Raw genomic sequence first — 17,327 nt, 5'->3', positions numbered from 1 at the left:
TTCATGCCTTAAATTTAAGTCCTTTATCCATCTTGAGTCAATTTTTGTGAGTGGGGAAAGGTGTGGGTCCAGTTTCAGTCTTTTACATGTAGACATCCAGTTCTCCCAACACCATTTATTGAATAGGGAGTCTTTCCCCCAAGGTATGTTCTTGTTTGGTTTATGAAAGATTAGGTGGTTGTAAAATGTTAGTTTCATTTCTTGGTTTTCAATTCGATTCCAAGTGTCTATGTCTCTGTTTTTGTGCCAGTACCATGCTGTCTTGAGCACTATGGCTTTGTAGTACAGACTAAAATCTGGTATGCTGATGCCCCCAGCTTTATTTTTGTTACAGAGAACTGCCTTAGCTATACAGGGTTTTTTCCGGTTCCATACAAAACGCAGAATCATTTTTTCCAAATCTTGAAAGTACGATGTTGGTATTTTGATAGGAATGGCATTGAATAGGTGGATTGCTTTGGGAAGTATAGACATTTTAACAATGTTGATTCTTCCCATCCATGAGCATGGTATGTTCTTCCATTTGTTAATATCCTCTGCTATTTCCTTTCTGAGGATTTCATAGTTTTGTTTATTGAGGTCCTTCACCTCCTTCGTTAGGTATATTCCTAGGTATTTCATTTTCTTTGAAACTATGGTGAAGGGAGTTGTGTCCTTAATTAGCTTCTCATCTTGACTGTTATTGGTGTACACAAAGGCTACTGACTTGTGGACATTGATTTTATATCCTGAGACATTACTGTATTTTTTGATGACTTCTAGGAGTCTTGTGGTTGAGTCTTTGGGGTTCTCTAAGTATAGGATCATGTCATCAGCAAATAGGGAGAGTTTGACCTCCTCTGCTCCCATTTGGATTCCCTTTATTTCCTTGTCTTGCCTAATTGTATTGGCTAGAACTTCCAGCACTACATTGAATAGTAAAGGTGACAGAGGACAACCTTGTCTGGTTCAGTTCTAAGAGGAAAAGCTTTCAGTTTTACTCCATTCAGTAAAATATTGGCTATAGGTTTGTCATAGATAGCTTCGATCAGTTTTAGAAATGTGCCACCTATGCCTATACTCTTCAGTGTTCTAATTAGAAAAGGATGCTGGATTTTATCAAATGCTTTTTCTGCATCTATTGAGAGGATCATGTGATCTTTATTTTTGCCTCTGTTAATATGGTGGATAACGTTTATAGACTTGCGTATGTTAAACCAGCCTTGCATCCCTGGGATGAAGCCTACTTGATCATGATGAACGACTTTTTTGATGATAAGCTGTAATCTATTGGCTAGGATTTTGTTGAGAATTTTTGCATCTATATTCATGAGTGAGATTGGTCTGAAATTCTCCTTTTTGTTTGGGTCTTTTCCTGGTTTTGGTATCAGGGTGATGTTTGCTTCATAGAATGTGTTGGGGAAGATTCCTTCTTCCTCAATTTTTTGGAATAATTTCTGCAGTACAGGAATAAGCTCTTCCTTGAAGGTTTGATAGAATTCTGGAGTGAAGCCATCTGGACCAGGGCATTTTTTGGTTGGAAGCTTTTTTATTGTTTCTTTGATCTCAGTGCTTGAAATTGGTCTGTTCAGGAGCTCTATTTCTTCCTGGCCGAGTCTAGGGAGAGGGTGTGATTCCAAATATTATTGTTTCAGATTGAGGGTACAAAGATTGGGTTACAATGTTTACATTTGTTGGGTAAAGTCCTTCTTATAATTTTGTCCTGCTGCCAAGAGGTGTGACTAAACCCTACTGCTATGTCCATTAAGTGGGAGTGCACCCATCCCCCCCATTCTTTCATTCCCCTGTCCCCCACTTTGAATTGATTGTTGAGTTTTCTCTTGTATGGGTGTATATTAGATCATCTACTGGCTTCATATTAGGATTGAGTATGTTGGATTCTTGCTTTTCCATTCCTGCAATACTTTTCTAGGAATGTATTCCAACTCCATCCAGGTTAATACAAAAGATGTAAAATCTCCATCTTTTTTAATAGACAGTAGGTGTTTTAGGCTGGTGGGTCCTAAGGAGTCCAGTGCAGATTGTTAACTCTACCATTGAAGGACAAGGTAGACAGCACATAAATGAATGGGACTGTGTTCCAATAGAACAATATAGGTATTTATAAAAACAGTTCACCAGCATACAAGCTGTAGTTTGCCAACTTCTGCACCAGTTTAAGTATTCTCTGAAGAGTATTTATACTCCTTATATTCCCAGTTCCAGATAAATAAGCCACAAAAATATGTTGAATGAATAAGTGGATATTACCATGGGGGAGGGTCAGAGATGGAATCACTAACCCATGAACACTGAATAGTGTACATTTCACTGTTTTTACACTGAATATTTAAAAACCTTCAGTGTTTATGATGAATACTTGTAAGTACAAACAGAGTGATGATGTATGCCAAAACACTTTTGAAAGTATAACAATCCCATCTACAGCCATACCACCCTGAACGTGCCCGATCTCGTCTGATCTCGGAAGCTAAGCAGGGTCGGGCCTGGTTAATACTTGGATGGGAGAAAGTATAACAATCCCATATATCAATGGGCAACAGACATGAATAGAACCTTCTCTAAAGAAGACAGACAAATGGCTAACAAACATATGAAAAAATGTTCCTCATTCCTATATATTAGAGAAATGCAAATCAAAACCACCCTGAGATACCATCTAACCCCAGTGACAATGGCCCACATCACAAAATCTCAAAACTGCAGATGCTGGCGTGGATGTGGAGAGAAGGGAACACTTTTACACTGCTGGTGGGAATGCAAACTAATACAATCTTTCTGGAAGGAAGTATGGAGAAACCTCAAAGCACTCAAGCTAGACCTCCCGTTTGATCCTGCAATCCCATTACTGGGCATCTACCCAGAAGGAAAAAAATCCTTTTATCATAAGGACACTTGTACTAGACTGTTTATTGCAGCTCAATTACAATCGCCAAAATGTGGAAACAGCCTAAATGCCCACCAACCCAGGAATGGATTAACAAGCTATTTTTTTAATAGCTGAATGGATTACTATTCAGCTATTAAAAAAAAATGGAGACTTCACATCCTTTGTATTAACCTGAATGGAAGTGGAAGACATTATTCTTAGTAAAGCATCACAAGAATGGAGAAGCATGAATCCTATGTACTCAATTTTGATATGAGGACAATTAACGACAATTAAGGTCATGGTGGGGGAAGGAAAAGCAGAGAGAGGGAAAGAGGGAGGGGGGTGGGGCCTTGGTGTGTGCCACAACTTCTGGGGGCAAGACATGATTGCAAGAGGGACTTTACCTAACATATGCAATCAGTGTAACCTGGCTTATTGTACCCTCAATGAATCCCCAACAATAAAAAAAAAAAAAAAAAAAGAAAGTATAAAATGGCTCATTTTATGCTTGTAAAAGAGGATTTTTGGTTGGAACAGAGTCCTAACTCTTAGCCTTGGCCACAAAAAGGAGAACTGGTCCAGTTTTAATAGTAATAATATTTTGTTCGAATTCTAATTGTTTCTAGTATTTTTATTATTTTTTTGTTTCTAGTATTTTTCTAAGTATTCTTTCTAGTATTCTTTCATCATCTTCCCGTTCTCTTATTTTTTAACCTGTCATTTTGTTTTCAGATGCTGAACACAGTGCTTTCCATGTATGTTGTGTATAGCACTCATAGTAGTCTACTCAAGAAACAAGGACTGCCTCTTATAAATCAAATTGTAAGCTGGACAACATTAGGTAAGAGGCCACTCAAACCAAACGAGGTAATTTTACATCAACTTAGTAGTCTTAAAGTGATCCATTTATGTCTGTATTATTGCTATTGAAAGAAACAGTTATGTTGCCAAAAAAATAATAACCAGCTATCATTTCTATCTCTTGCTAGAATTTGACGAAGAGACTCATATCATTGTTAAAGAAATCTAAAAGTTTCTAAGAATTTGTTGGTTTTCTTTTCTTTTCATTTTTTGTTTATTTTTTGAGACAGAGTCTAACTCTCTCGTCCTGGGTAGAGTGCCATAGGGTCATAGTTCACAACAACCTTAAATTCTTGGGTTTGAGCAATCCTCTTGCCTCAGCCTCCTGAGTAGCTGGGACCCCTACCCTGGATACTTTTTCTATTTTTAGTAGAGACAAATCTCGCTCTTGCTCAGGCTTGTCTTCAACTCTAGAGCTCAACTTGGCCTCCCAGAGTGCTAGGATTATAGGCATGAGACACCATGCCTGGCCAGTGTTGTTTTTCTTTTATTAGTATGTTTCTATAGTTTCTCCTTGCAACTCTTCTGATTTTTTATTGATATATAATTGTACATAGTTGTGTGGGACATGGAGATATTTTTATACATACGATGTATAGTGATGGAGTCAGGATAATTGGGATATTCATTACCTCAAACATTTGTCATCTCTTTGTGTTGGGAAGATTGTGTTCCAAATCTTCTATTAATATACATTTTTTAAATATAAAATAAATTATTGTTAACTGTAATCAACCCTGCAATGCTATCAAACACTAGTAACTCATTCCTTCTATGTAACTATATATATTTATGGTTACCAAATAGCTACTTTTATTGTAACATTTACAGTGCCTGAAAAAGGATTTTTTTTTTTTAATGGTTACCAACATCTAACTATATTTTTGTACCTATTAACTAACCCCTCTTCATTCATACCAAACACCCTCAAGGCTCTTGGTGTATATCCTTCTACTGTCTTGTCTCCAGGAGATTAACTATTTAAGCTCTCACTTATGTATGAGAACTTGTGATAACTTGTGTTTCCGTGCCTGGCTTTTTTCACTTAACATAATGACCTCCAACTCCATCTATTAATATGTTGTTGCAAGTGACATGATTTCATTCTTTTTTATGGTGGAGTAGTATTCCACTGTGTATATTCCATTTATCTATACACGTCTGAAAGTGAGAAGCTACTTGTCTAAGGGTATTATAAATAAAATTTACATAGTCTTAAATCTTGCAGTGCCTAGGCTTTGAATGAAAAACAATTTTTTTTTTTTTTTAGCCAGTCCTATTGGTCAGCCAGGAAATGAATTTGTCTTTACATTTAACTTATAAAATGTTGACTAGTAATAATAATAGCAGCTAACAGTTACTCTGTACTAGGCACTATGCACAGGGCATATTTTATAGATGAAATTGTATTTGAACCTCACAACACCTTTCTAATGTAATTTCTATTTGCCATATGGATAAACACATAGTTGGGTTTACAAACTTGTCCTGCGATTAACCAATTGATAAGTGATTCGGCTGAGATTCCCTCTCAAGTCATCTGTCTCCACAGAGACAACAACAGGGCTGCAGACTAATCTGGTCCGGGTATGAACAGGGCCTCAGAGCCTTGCCACCTGCGTTCCACCCCCGTACCATCCCACCTACCCACTTGGCCCCTACTTGTGGAAAAATTGTCTTCTATGAAACTTGTCCCAGGTGACAAAAGGTTGGGGACTACTGCTGTGGAACTCTGGGGGATTAGGAGGTTAAGCACATTTCCTTCCCAAAATAGAGATGAGGGGGTTTACATTTTGCTGACCCACCCTGTTCACTTGCCCTTCCTCCACTGAGGGGTAGTTGCTTTCAGTATCCTATGGGTAAAGATTACCTTATTCATTAAGATTGTTCTTATTACAACTCCCTTGCATGGGGAAGTCATTTTCTCTTGTTCCTAATTTTCCAAGTGGCACACTATATCTGTGAATGCATACTTTACAGTAGGAAAACATGGAGGAGGAGGGAAATAGGAAAAATCAGATTCTGGAGAATAAGTTGTCTTTGAACTAAGATATAAATGCCTGATTAAAGAAGAGTTTCTGAATCTCGAATGATATTTTTTATTTCATTAGAAAATAACAGAATATTCATTTAGGAGTTAAATTGCTACAGTGATCCAGGCTGAATATAAATTAAGAAAATCTGAGTTATTTAAACCAAAAATATAGTTAAAACAATGAAATATAATTTTAATTAAAAATGTAAAGTTTCTGATTTCTTACAGAAATGATTAGGCAAATATGGCTTCATATTAAAAGTCACACAAACAATAACTGCTGTAAATGATAATACATGGTTCATGTCTTCTAATCTAACATTTTTTGTGTCTTTTGTACTAACAGATGACTTGCTTTGCTTTCTTGCAGCATCTTCCTTAGTTGTTCCACTACTGAGTTCTCCAGTCATCTTTCAGCGATTGTTCAGCATACTTCTTTCCTTGATGTCAACCTACCTACTTCTAAGCACGGGGTATACCTTAATAATGAATGCATTAAGTGATACATCGTTCAGAAACTATATTTAGCTTTGCAATAAAACCCTGAAAAGGTTATCTTGACAGAGTATAGTCTAATCATTTCAGTTTGTATATTTTTCCAGTGTTTCAAATCAGTTTTGCAAAACATAGTCCACCTGTTAGGGTTCATCATCATCATTTTGGATGACCTGGAGGGTTCTTTATGTAAATTAGTGAATATTCAGCATTACAGGATATTAAAAAAAAATGTAGTTTTATTATATGATAGAAGTATAGTAATTCTAAATTCTAACAATGTGTCCTTGATTTAATGAATAAAGATTCATTATTAATCAGTACTTAATTATTTTTATGCAAATGAAAACTATTATAATACTTGAAAATCATTTGTTCTTTTGATTAAAGATGGTTAAACATTTCCCTCTGAAATTTTGTTTACCTTGTACCGTTGTATAATGCAAAGTTAAATTCCTTGTCAGCCCTATTCAATTTGTATAGCGACCAAACCAGCAGATCCTAATTTGGTAAAGTTTCGTTATGTTTTCTTCAAGTCTGTGATGAAATTTATTAACTGAGACTTTATACAAAATATTGATTGTCTTAAGAGGTAAAGTCCCATAGGAAGAAAGTGATCATTGTGTATAGTTTTTGAAAGGAAATAAACCTGTAGCACTATTTGTAGACCTATGAAATTATGTTATTATGTATTAGGAAAAAGTAGCTTCGTATATAATTGCAAATCTTTTTTTTTAATTATGGTCCCCTTTTGCCCAGAGTTTGCCCCTTCTTTACTCAATTAATCAACAATTGTTTTTTCTTTCACCAGTGTCTTGAGCAGTATGGAGGCATAGAGAAAGAACAATTAGTGTCCTACCAGAGTACACTAGAGTTATAAGCTGCCATAAAATAAGAGTTATATTTTACAGTGTTAGACAACTACAAAAAAGAGCAATTAGGTTATTGTGAGTTAATTAAGTTGTGAATTGTGTGATATAAAAAATGACTAGAGAAAGAGCTTGAATAGGGGAACTGAGTTGGTGCCATCAAGGACTCGCGGAAATTGAACTGACCTTTCAAGAATGGCCAGGATAAAGGCATTCTAAATCTTTGCTTTCCAAATTTTTTTTTTTAATCATTGTAACAGTAGTATTATCACATTTCAGAAAGTAGGAATAAAGAAGAAAATCACTAACTCTACTTCTCCTGTTGATGCTCTGGTATCTTCTCAGCTTAGCCCTGTACTTGTCTTCTTAACTTAGAAATAATCACAGTACATGTACTGTTTTGTATCTTTCTTCCTACTTAACAAACTTTGAGGATTGTTATTTCATCATATCCTTAATGGGTATTTTCATTTTTAACTAAGAATATCAAATTCTGTTTCAATAGGCCAAAAATGGTACTTCTTTGTACAGTTTTCTGTACTTGTTTTCCTAATGTTATTTTTCTCATGTATGTAGTATCTGTTCATTTCCTTGTGCATTCTTTTGTTTCTGGAATTTTCCACTGAATATATTTTTTAATTTCAGATTAATATGAGGGTACGAACAATTAGGTTACAATGTTGGCATTTGTTAGGTCATGTCCCAGTTGTAGTTGTGTCCTGAACTCAGAGTTGTACCATACACCCTGACATTGTGCCCATTAGGAGGGAGTGCACCCATCCCCTCACTCCTTCTTCCTCCCAACTTGAATTGAATTCTAAATCTTATATACCAAGTGATTTATGTATGTTTTCTCAAACCTAAATGTTTTCTGCCTGGTCTTTAGTATTTCAGTTTTATGATCTGTGATAGAATTTAAAGAATTTTGTTTCTTTTGCTTGCTCATGTTTAGGAAATAGTGCCATTATGGTGTATAGAGAGTTTAGTACTTGAAAGAGTCTAAAAGGACATAAGGCTTTATTTTGCTTTGTTTTGTTTTGTAACTTCTGATTAGGTTGAACTTTATTCAACCAATACTTTTTGTGATCTACCAGGCCAGCAGTGGTGGCAACATAAGCACAGACTCGTTTTATAAACTAGTAGGAGATATATACAAATAAACATGTATTAAGATGGTGTAAGGACGGTAATGGAGTATTTTGGGATTACCAGGGTAGACCAATTATCCCAAACTAAGAGGAAATAATTTAGAAAAGGCTTCTGTTACTGTTTTATCTCATGAGCATTTCTTCTTTCTTGTCTGTATTATACTCCAGCCTATAGGTGTTACATAGGTTATTCAGTCCCTCTTTTGTGAACGTGTAGATTTTTTTCTGTTTCTCCCTTCTATAAGCAGTATCACAATATATTTATAATGGAAATATTAGTGCTTATGTCTTATTATTTTCTCAAGGTAAATTCCAAGAAATGGCACTATTATATTATAGCATATGAATATTTTTCAGATTTCATGATAAATAATTTTAGGTGGCCTTCCAAAAAGTCTATATTCCTATAGAGAATATGAGAGTTCCTTTTTCATTACACTCTTGTTAGTACTGTCTTTTTTAATATTGATAAATATCACTGAATATAATATCTTACTATTGCTTTAATTTTCATATCAGTTATTGATAAGGTCAAACATATTTTTGTTTAAGTACCCATATTTTAGAAAATTTGGAATGTTCATCTTGTGCTTTTTTATGTATATTAATAATCTTACCTCAGGAATTATCTTTTTATCTGTGTCTTAATGTTTTCTTTCTCTTTTAGGTGTATCTGTTACTTATTGTATAAATAATTTTTCAATATCTGAACCATTTTTAAGTAATTATCTCAAAATTTAATAAATTTCAAAATATTTGATATTGGAGTTGAAATTTATATTACTTTCCTTTGCTACTTTCTTCTGGAAAGCATAGAAATTTTAAATTTTGTGTTACTGTGACTAAGGACATTATCAAAATTGTTTTGAGAAATATCTCTCGGTATAAATTTGCATTTTTATTTAAATTTTTTTCTTTTCGTTTCTACCCCTCCATCTCCACTCCTTAGGTATGAAGCTCTCTTTCCATTAGTGTTGTCATGTTTGATGTTTGTCTGGATATACATGGAACAAGAAACCCTACAGCATTCTGGTGTTTCCTATAAACAAAAGGTAGCTTGTCAAAGTCATTGTTATGTTTGAGAATATTAAAACTATCCTCTATCTTATAAGGAAGTCACAATGTTATTTTATCAAGAATTTTTTCTACTTAAAATTTTTGTGTTTAAAGAGCTTTAGTAAATTACATTTGGTATTAGTAATTAAGTTAAACAATTTGTAAGGAAAATTTTTACTTATTCAGAAAGTACAATTTTATTGTTTTATGGGCAATATCGAGGTAGGCCCTTTCTTAGTGGTTACTTGAGAATCACTGATATAAAAATAATATATAATAGGTGAGGGGAAAGAGGAGAATGAATGCTCTTTATTTTATTTACTGTCATTTACTTTATGAGTGGTTTTTCAATATCTCTACCACTTTAAATATGTAATTATCTCAAGATTTAATAAATTTCAAAAATGCTGATGTTAAAGTTGAAATTTGTATTTTCTCTTCTATTTTCACATCTAATTTTTCCTTCTACCAATTTATTTCAGTCAGAAGAATGTTTATGTTGTCACAAGTCAATTTATGAATTTGATTATAAGGTGACATTTAAATTCCCATTGTTGTTTTTCTCTTTCTAGTTATCCTGATTCAAGGTGCCTAATCTGTCACCTTAATGATCATGGCTTTCATCCAGACCTTAGACTCCTTATGCAACATAATATACTCGAATTGGCTAAAATTCAACAAAATTTTGAGAATACTTTTATTATGTTGAGAGAGTTAAATTGATGTCTCTTTTTTAGTACTGAAGATAATTCTAAGAAATTGGTGATAGAATATTTACAGTTTTACTGAGGATAAAATTATGTAGCCGAAAAGTACCTTCCTTAACTGTTTCCAGTTGAGTTTGTAAGGGAAGTAGTTAATAATTCAGAATAACTAATTTTAATAAAGAAGAAACTTTATTGAAGTATATTTAACAATTACTGGTTTTTAACTTTCAGTCTTAGAATATTAAAACAGTACATGAAAAGCAGTTTTGATCAAATTCATGTAAATAGAGATTGTCCTTAATATTAAATATTTCAGCAGCTTGAGGATCATTGTGTTATTTTTTTCAATTCCATTTTTTAACTGAAGTCAAGTTTATCTTTTTCTAGAATGCTCTATTGAAACATCTCCAGAACTTACATGGGGATTGGGGGTGAGGAAAGTCTTCCTTTGACTAACTCATCAGTGTTCTTTTGGGGGGGAGAAGAGAATTAACAAGAGTACACTTATATTGTTGAAATTGTGCAGTTTTCTATTTTACCAAACACAGGAATTTTTTTTTTTTTGTATTATAGAGAGAAAATAGTTTCTCTGCAAATAGAATTAACAGAGGAACAAAGAAACAGAAGTATTTAATTTTACCATCCCTTTTAATATCATACCATACTTGGTTTACAAAGATCAAGAAAAGGGAAAAATTATATTGGGATTTAAAAGTGAAATCTTTATGTAGGATAAGAAAAAGCTCAATTCTTTTATTAAACACATAGTAACACTACAACTCTGTTTTCTATATTATTAGCAACATATTTTACTTTTTGGAAGATTTTATTAAGGTATAATTAAGCTATAGGAAAAGATTTATTGTTAATTTTTTTGTCAGCACAGAATATGTTTCTAGCCATTGTGACTTAGCCGTTATAAGCTTGCCTTTGAGTATAGAAATGAGCTGTTATTGTGCATTAACATTGTCATTATTATCTCACAGCTCACCAGTATCCAATTCTCCTATAATGCTGATATAACTCAGTTTCGGCAGCTCTATCTGGATGACATCCGTAGGGCCTTTTTTCTTGTATCCTTTGTTGAGATTTTTAAGGCTGCAACCTCCTATTTAATGAAGTAAGAAGACATTGGAAGGTGTTTCTGTCTGTTGCTTACTAGTGGTATGAACTCAGAGGCCATTTACCCTCTTTCTCAACTGTAATTTTCTTGTAGAGTTCACATTTAAAGGTTTTTTAAACTATAGAAAAGTATAAAGAATGAAATAACAAGTGTGTGCACATTTGTGTATGTATTCCCACCATTCAGAATATCAACAAATAGTATTTTGTCACATACGCATATTTTTTAAAAAATTAAAACATTCCAGCTACAGTTAAAATCTCTTTTCATCTCCTAACTCCAATCTAGTATCTCTCACCCTAGGATTATTTTTAACATGTGTTTTATACTAAATATGTGTTATATAACATCTACCTCTTGAGAGTTTTTGAATAACACAGAGGCAGTATTGTGGAAGCTATTAGGATTAGTGATTTAAAAAAACAGTACAATAGAATATAGTCTCACTTTGAGAGGGCTGATGGGCTGCAAGAAATTCAAAGGAGGGGTGGCACCTGTGGCTCAAAGGAGTAGGGCACTATCCCCATATGCTAGAGGTGGCAGGTTCAAACCCAGCCTCAGCCAAAAACTGCAAAAAAAAAAAAAGAAAGAAATTCAAAGGGAAGTATTTTCTTTATTTGATTTTTTCAGCTTTATTGAGATGTAATTGATAAATAAAAATTGAATTTTTATATTTGAGGTATACAACTTGATGTTTTGATATCTTATATGTTGTAAAATGATCACTGTAATCAATATAATTAATATATCCATCATCTTACTTAGTTACTATTTCCTTTTTTCTATAATTTTTTTGTGTTGAAAACATGTAAGATCAACTCTTAGCACATTTCGAGTGTATAATATTGTATTAAATACAGATCTCCAGATCTTATATATATTTTTTTGTTGTTTGTTTTTTGAGATAGTCTCACTCTGTTGCCCAGGATAGAGTTCACAGCAACCTCAAATTCTTGAGCTCAAGCGATGTTCTTGCTTTAGCCTCCCAAGCAGCTGGGACTACAGGCACATTCTTGATTAGGCTGGTCTCAAACTCCTGAGCTCAAGCAGTCCACCCACCTTGGCCTCCCAGAATGCTAAGATTACAGGCTAGACCTTATTTATTTTTCATAATTGAAATGTTGTGCCCTTTGACCAATATCTCCTGATTTCCCTCTCCTCCTAGTCCCTGGCAATGACTGCTCTACTCTTTGTTTCTAAATTTGACTATTTTAGTTTTCACATATAAGTGAGGTCATATAGTATTTGTCTTTCTGTGTCTGGCTTATTTCATTTAGCATAATGTTCTCAGGTTCCTTCATGTTGTCACAAAAGGCAAGAATTTCTTTTTTAAAGCTGAATAGTATTCCATTATATATACATATATGGAGACATTTTCTTTATTCATCCATCTGTGAACATTTATGTTGTTTCTATCTTTTGGCTATTGTGAATAATGCTGCAATGAATGGGATAGTGTGGATATCTCTTCAAGATACCAATTTTATGTGTGTCCAGTAGGGGTTATTGGGGTGGGGAACCTGTGGCCTTGGGGCCATGTGGCTTTCTGGATCCTTGAGTGAGGCTTTTTGACTGAACAAATCCCTTTGTTCTGTGAAATTTGGATTTAGTCACCAGGCCCCACTTGGAGATCTGAAGGGCCACATGTGGCCTTGAGAGCACAGGTTTCCCACCCCTCATTCATTTCACATAACCACACTGTAACAGTCAACTCTATTCATTTTCTTCTTTCTTTTCCTTCGACTTTCAGGACTCAGTCCAAGTTTCCTTCTTAGCTTTTTATGTCATCTCTAATCTCCTTTCTAATATCTCTTCCTTTTGCCTAATCTCAAACCATATTTTGTTCTCCAAGCTCAGTCATTAACTTTCTCTTATTGCGACTGGGTAATGCCATCTTTTCCTAGAGCTGTGCCAACAACTCGGAGGTCTATTTTTCCAGCCTTAACTTCCCTCCTGACCTTCAGAGCCTCATGTCCTGTGTTCTGCTGGGCATCACCAAGTATATGTCTCAAACTGCCTGACAACCTCCACTCTTCACTGAAGTTATTCTCTCTGGTGGGCTGTGTCTGTGTTTGATTCATCTTTCACTGTCTAATAACTCTTAAGTCCATATCACACCTATTTACTGTTTCTTGGCTATGTCATTTATTTTCACACTGTTTCTTTTCCTTAAAATGTCTGTCCTCTACTTTGACATATTATCATAATCTTTGTCACCATATGAGCACTTGAGACTATTTTATTTTATATTCATTTTCTTTGTGCCTAGCTCTGTCTCTGACATGTACTTGACAAAGTCTGGTAGTTGGTTGGATGATTGGTTGAATAAACAGATCCATGAATACATTTAAGGGTCAATTCACCATCTCAAATGCCACTTTTCCACTGAAAGTTGTCATGATTCATACTTCTTTCTGATGTATCTTTACCACTTTTGTGCGTCTATAATAGTAAAATAAATAACATTTATTGAGCCCTTTCAATGGGCCAAGTCACAATAAGTTCTTGAACACTTGTAGGATTAATATCTACTTTTTATTACTGTACAAATATAAATGTAAGTTTAAGAAATGTCAGAAAGATGTTCAGCATTTTCTCATGTGTCTTCTCTATTGAATTATTTTAAAACAAAGTATCTTGTTTCTTTCTGAACTTTTAGGAGTCTAGCATGTCTTGTACATGTAGTGGGCATATGAACTAAAAGTATGTCTTTTAGCTGCAAAGGTGTGTGATATGCACTAGGTGTATATTCTTTTTTTGAAAAAATCATTAGCAGCCAACTACCGACACAGTTCAACTCACTCATGCTAGGGAAGAGGAAAATAACCTTCCTAAAGTTATTTCTAAATACATTCATATGGAGATAAGATGGTACACTCATTTAGGACAATTCATGATCAATGGACAAGTAAAACAGCAACTTATCCTCATATAGGATTAGCATGTCTTTCCTGAATGAAAAAGAACATTTTATGAATTCTGACTTGTTTTGCCATTACCTTAACTCTATTTAGGTTTTTTTTTTAGTGACAGCATTTTTTGGAACTGGAAATATAGCTTCTATTAACAGGTAATTTTAAATGAAAACAGCCTACGTATAACCAAAAAATAGTGCAAATTGGGACTTCAATGTCTTTTGTCCTGTGCCTGGCCTCTGTACTGAATGATACATTTTGGAGATTTGTATGTATTAGCATACACAGATCGACACTGTTCATTTTAGTGATTTCATAATAATTTTTGATATGATATATACTTGTATTTTAGTAAAAGTAAGTTTCAGAGAATTAGTTTAAACTCCTTATAGCACAACATTCTTTTGAAGTTACAGTGTGAATTCTAAATCCTTTTTCTTTGTTATAATTCCCTAGCTTTGACCTTGCCTCTGTCTATTGTTTTCTGACTGTGTTTAGTCCTTTTATGATGGGAGCCCTGATGATGTGGAAGGTTAGTTTTCTTATTTTCTTATTTTTATTAAGTTATTGATTGATTAAGTATATGAATGCACTGTAACATTAAGATTATATAACACTGTGTTACATTTTAGGTTATATAATCTTTATGACACAGTTAAATAACAACAGAAAGTAGATACCTTTTCGACTTGGCATTACACCATTGCTCAACTGGAGGTGGGACATCCTAGCCCTTACTCCAAAATACAGTTAATTTTTTTGCTTTACTCTTAAACTTATTTGACTTCAGTACAGTAAGGATCATGTTAGTCCTAGACAGTCTTATTAAATGTTATTAGGGCCTATGGGGAAGCTGGGATCAAAAGTGCAGTGCTGCTCAAGATTCTAAGGTTCCCCGAACCCATGTCCCTACCCATGAATGACTGCCAACGTGTTGACTTTTCTCATAATCCTTGTACTTAGGATTGATCAATTCATTCGTCAGATATGACATTGAGTGTTAACTTATGTTCAGTAACGTGGTGGGCACCAGCTGGGTGCTGACAATATGAAGATAATAACGTATTCTCTGCTTCCCAGAGGTTTAGACTCCCCCGTGAAATGTAATTCATGTCCTTGCCCTTCTTCTCTAGGGTCATTATGCTTGTTTTAGTCCCTCTACCGAATTCCCTCAACCACAGTGCCTGGCACATTTCGTATAGTTAATATATATATATGGCTAAATAAAGTAACTGATACCTGCCTACAATGTGATTACTTTCAGTTTGGATCACATAAGTAGTAATTATTAAAGGTATTTGTCCTCTTAATAGGATTAATATCTACTTTTTCTTACTATGCTAAAACAGTGTTAAGTGTAAGAAATGTTAAAAAGGGGGGAGGATGGGTGGAGGGAGGGTAATTGGTGGGACCACACCTAATGGTGCATCTTACAAGGGTACATGTGAAATTTACTAGGTGTAGAATATAAATATTGTCTTAACACAATAACTAAGAAAATGCCTTGAAGGCTTGTTAACCAGTTTGATGACAACAGTTCAAATTGTATATAAAACCAGCACATCGTACCCCATGATTGCATTAATGTACACAGCTATGATTTAATTAAAAAAAAAAAAAAAACCTGAGGCAGGATAAAAAAAAAAGAAATGTTAAAAAGTGATTCAACATTTTCTCATGTCTCATTCTCTATTGAATTATTTTAAAACTTGTTATTATTTACTTAATTTTCATTGACGTTTTTAAAAATTGTGGTTGTAAAAAAGAAGAAAAAAGAAAGAAAAGCTAGATTCATAATTTCCAGCATAATTCAGTAAGCTTTAATGAAACAGTGCACTTGACTTTTCTTGACTGATTTGCCCAGAAACGAGTGTCTTCTTGAGTTCTATTTTATTCATATGTCGTTTACATGGAAAACAATCTTATACAGTCTTAAACATCATTTATTTTCCATGTCTCCCTACTTTTTCTGAAAAATCAAGTAAATATATTTTTAAAAATTGGTCATTGGAAAATAATACCTCAAAATTCTAACAGTGTTAGCTCTAGGTTATGGGTTTTCGATCAACATAAATTTTATTATAACTATCCATGTATTTTTTCAAATTTATTACAATGAGTGTGGATTTTATAATCAGAAATAAATTCATATTTTTTTGAAAACCAAAAAGCAGTTATAAAGCAGCGGACCATAAATAGTATTATAGTTTCAAATAACCATGCGGATTCAGGGATCTGTGAATCAAATTATCAATCTACATAATTTACTTGATTTGGGTGTTCTACGCCTGTCACACCCTGTTGGAATCTTTTGAATATTCTTATTAACTATTAGAATGAGTTAAATAGAACACACTTTGCCATAGACTTTTATTTGAATATTTATTGATGTTGCTGTCTTTTTTGCTGCATTTGTGATTAATGTAAAATTTTAAATCAGTTTCACTAGTATTTTATGTGTCATTGGTATTATGCTTTTATTTCAGCGTTCTTCATTAGTATATATGTTACTTGAGAAATTAAAAATATTTCTATAAGCCGAAATAGTATTTGTTTCATAAAGTCTTTCAAATGCTTCATTTACTCATGGCATCATTTCTTATTCTTTTAAACAGATTTTAATCCCTTTTGTTCTTGTTATGTGTGCTTTCGAAGCAGTTCAGTTAACTACTCAGTTGTCATCAAAAAGGTAAGATGAATTAGCTTAAGAAGCACTGGATTTGTGTGCTTTTAGAACATGAAAGTAAACATTTGAAGATATTTTATGTGATTGCTATTAAGATGCTCTAATATATATTATTATAAAAACGAGAAATATTTTACCTGTTTAGTCATAATTCCATTGTCACTGGAGGAATTTAGTTATTTTAGGGTCTCTACCAGATAAACATGCTTTCTTAGCAATAGGATATTATGAGAACATTATTCAAAGCCCAGTGTGGTAGCTCATACCTGTAATCCCAGCACTTTGAGAGGCTGAGGTGGGAGAATCACTTTAGGCCAAGAGTTCAAGACCAGCCTGACAGTAGTGAGATCCCTGTCTCTACAAAAATAAAAAAATTAGCCAAGGATGGTGGTGCACACCTTTAGTCTTAAGTACTTGGGAAGCTGAGGCAGGAGGATTGCTTGAGTCTAGGAGTTAGAGACTGCAGTGAAGTATGATGATGCTACTGCACTCTAGCCCAGGCAACAGAGCAAGACTTTGTCTTCAAAAAAAAAACAAGCTAATGAAGAGCCTTCTTAGAA

The 17,327-nt window shown here is 33.9% G+C and overlaps 1 protein-coding gene across 3 annotated transcripts in view; it reads left to right on the top strand.

Annotated features, from left to right (window-relative positions):
* The window catches only part of PIGN (phosphatidylinositol glycan anchor biosynthesis class N), a 111,509-nt gene that overhangs the window by 73,763 nt on the left and 20,419 nt on the right, over nucleotides 1-17,327 (top strand). For all 3 annotated transcript variants that reach the window (XM_053571633.1, XM_053571632.1, XM_053571634.1), the window contains 7 exons: nucleotides 3,605-3,713; nucleotides 6,139-6,241; nucleotides 9,230-9,332; nucleotides 11,030-11,116; nucleotides 14,181-14,236; nucleotides 14,538-14,613; nucleotides 16,697-16,770. In XM_053571633.1, the coding sequence (XP_053427608.1) occupies nucleotides 3,605-3,713; nucleotides 6,139-6,241; nucleotides 9,230-9,332; nucleotides 11,030-11,116; nucleotides 14,181-14,236; nucleotides 14,538-14,613; nucleotides 16,697-16,770 (608 nt within the window). The remainder of the gene's footprint in view (nucleotides 1-3,604; nucleotides 3,714-6,138; nucleotides 6,242-9,229; nucleotides 9,333-11,029; nucleotides 11,117-14,180; nucleotides 14,237-14,537; nucleotides 14,614-16,696; nucleotides 16,771-17,327) is intronic.

The sequence above is a fragment of the Nycticebus coucang genome, chromosome 19 (genome assembly GCF_027406575.1).
Source record: "Nycticebus coucang isolate mNycCou1 chromosome 19, mNycCou1.pri, whole genome shotgun sequence".
NCBI lineage: Eukaryota > Metazoa > Chordata > Mammalia > Primates > Lorisidae > Nycticebus > Nycticebus coucang.
This window is presented reverse-complemented; position numbering and strand designations above follow the sequence as displayed.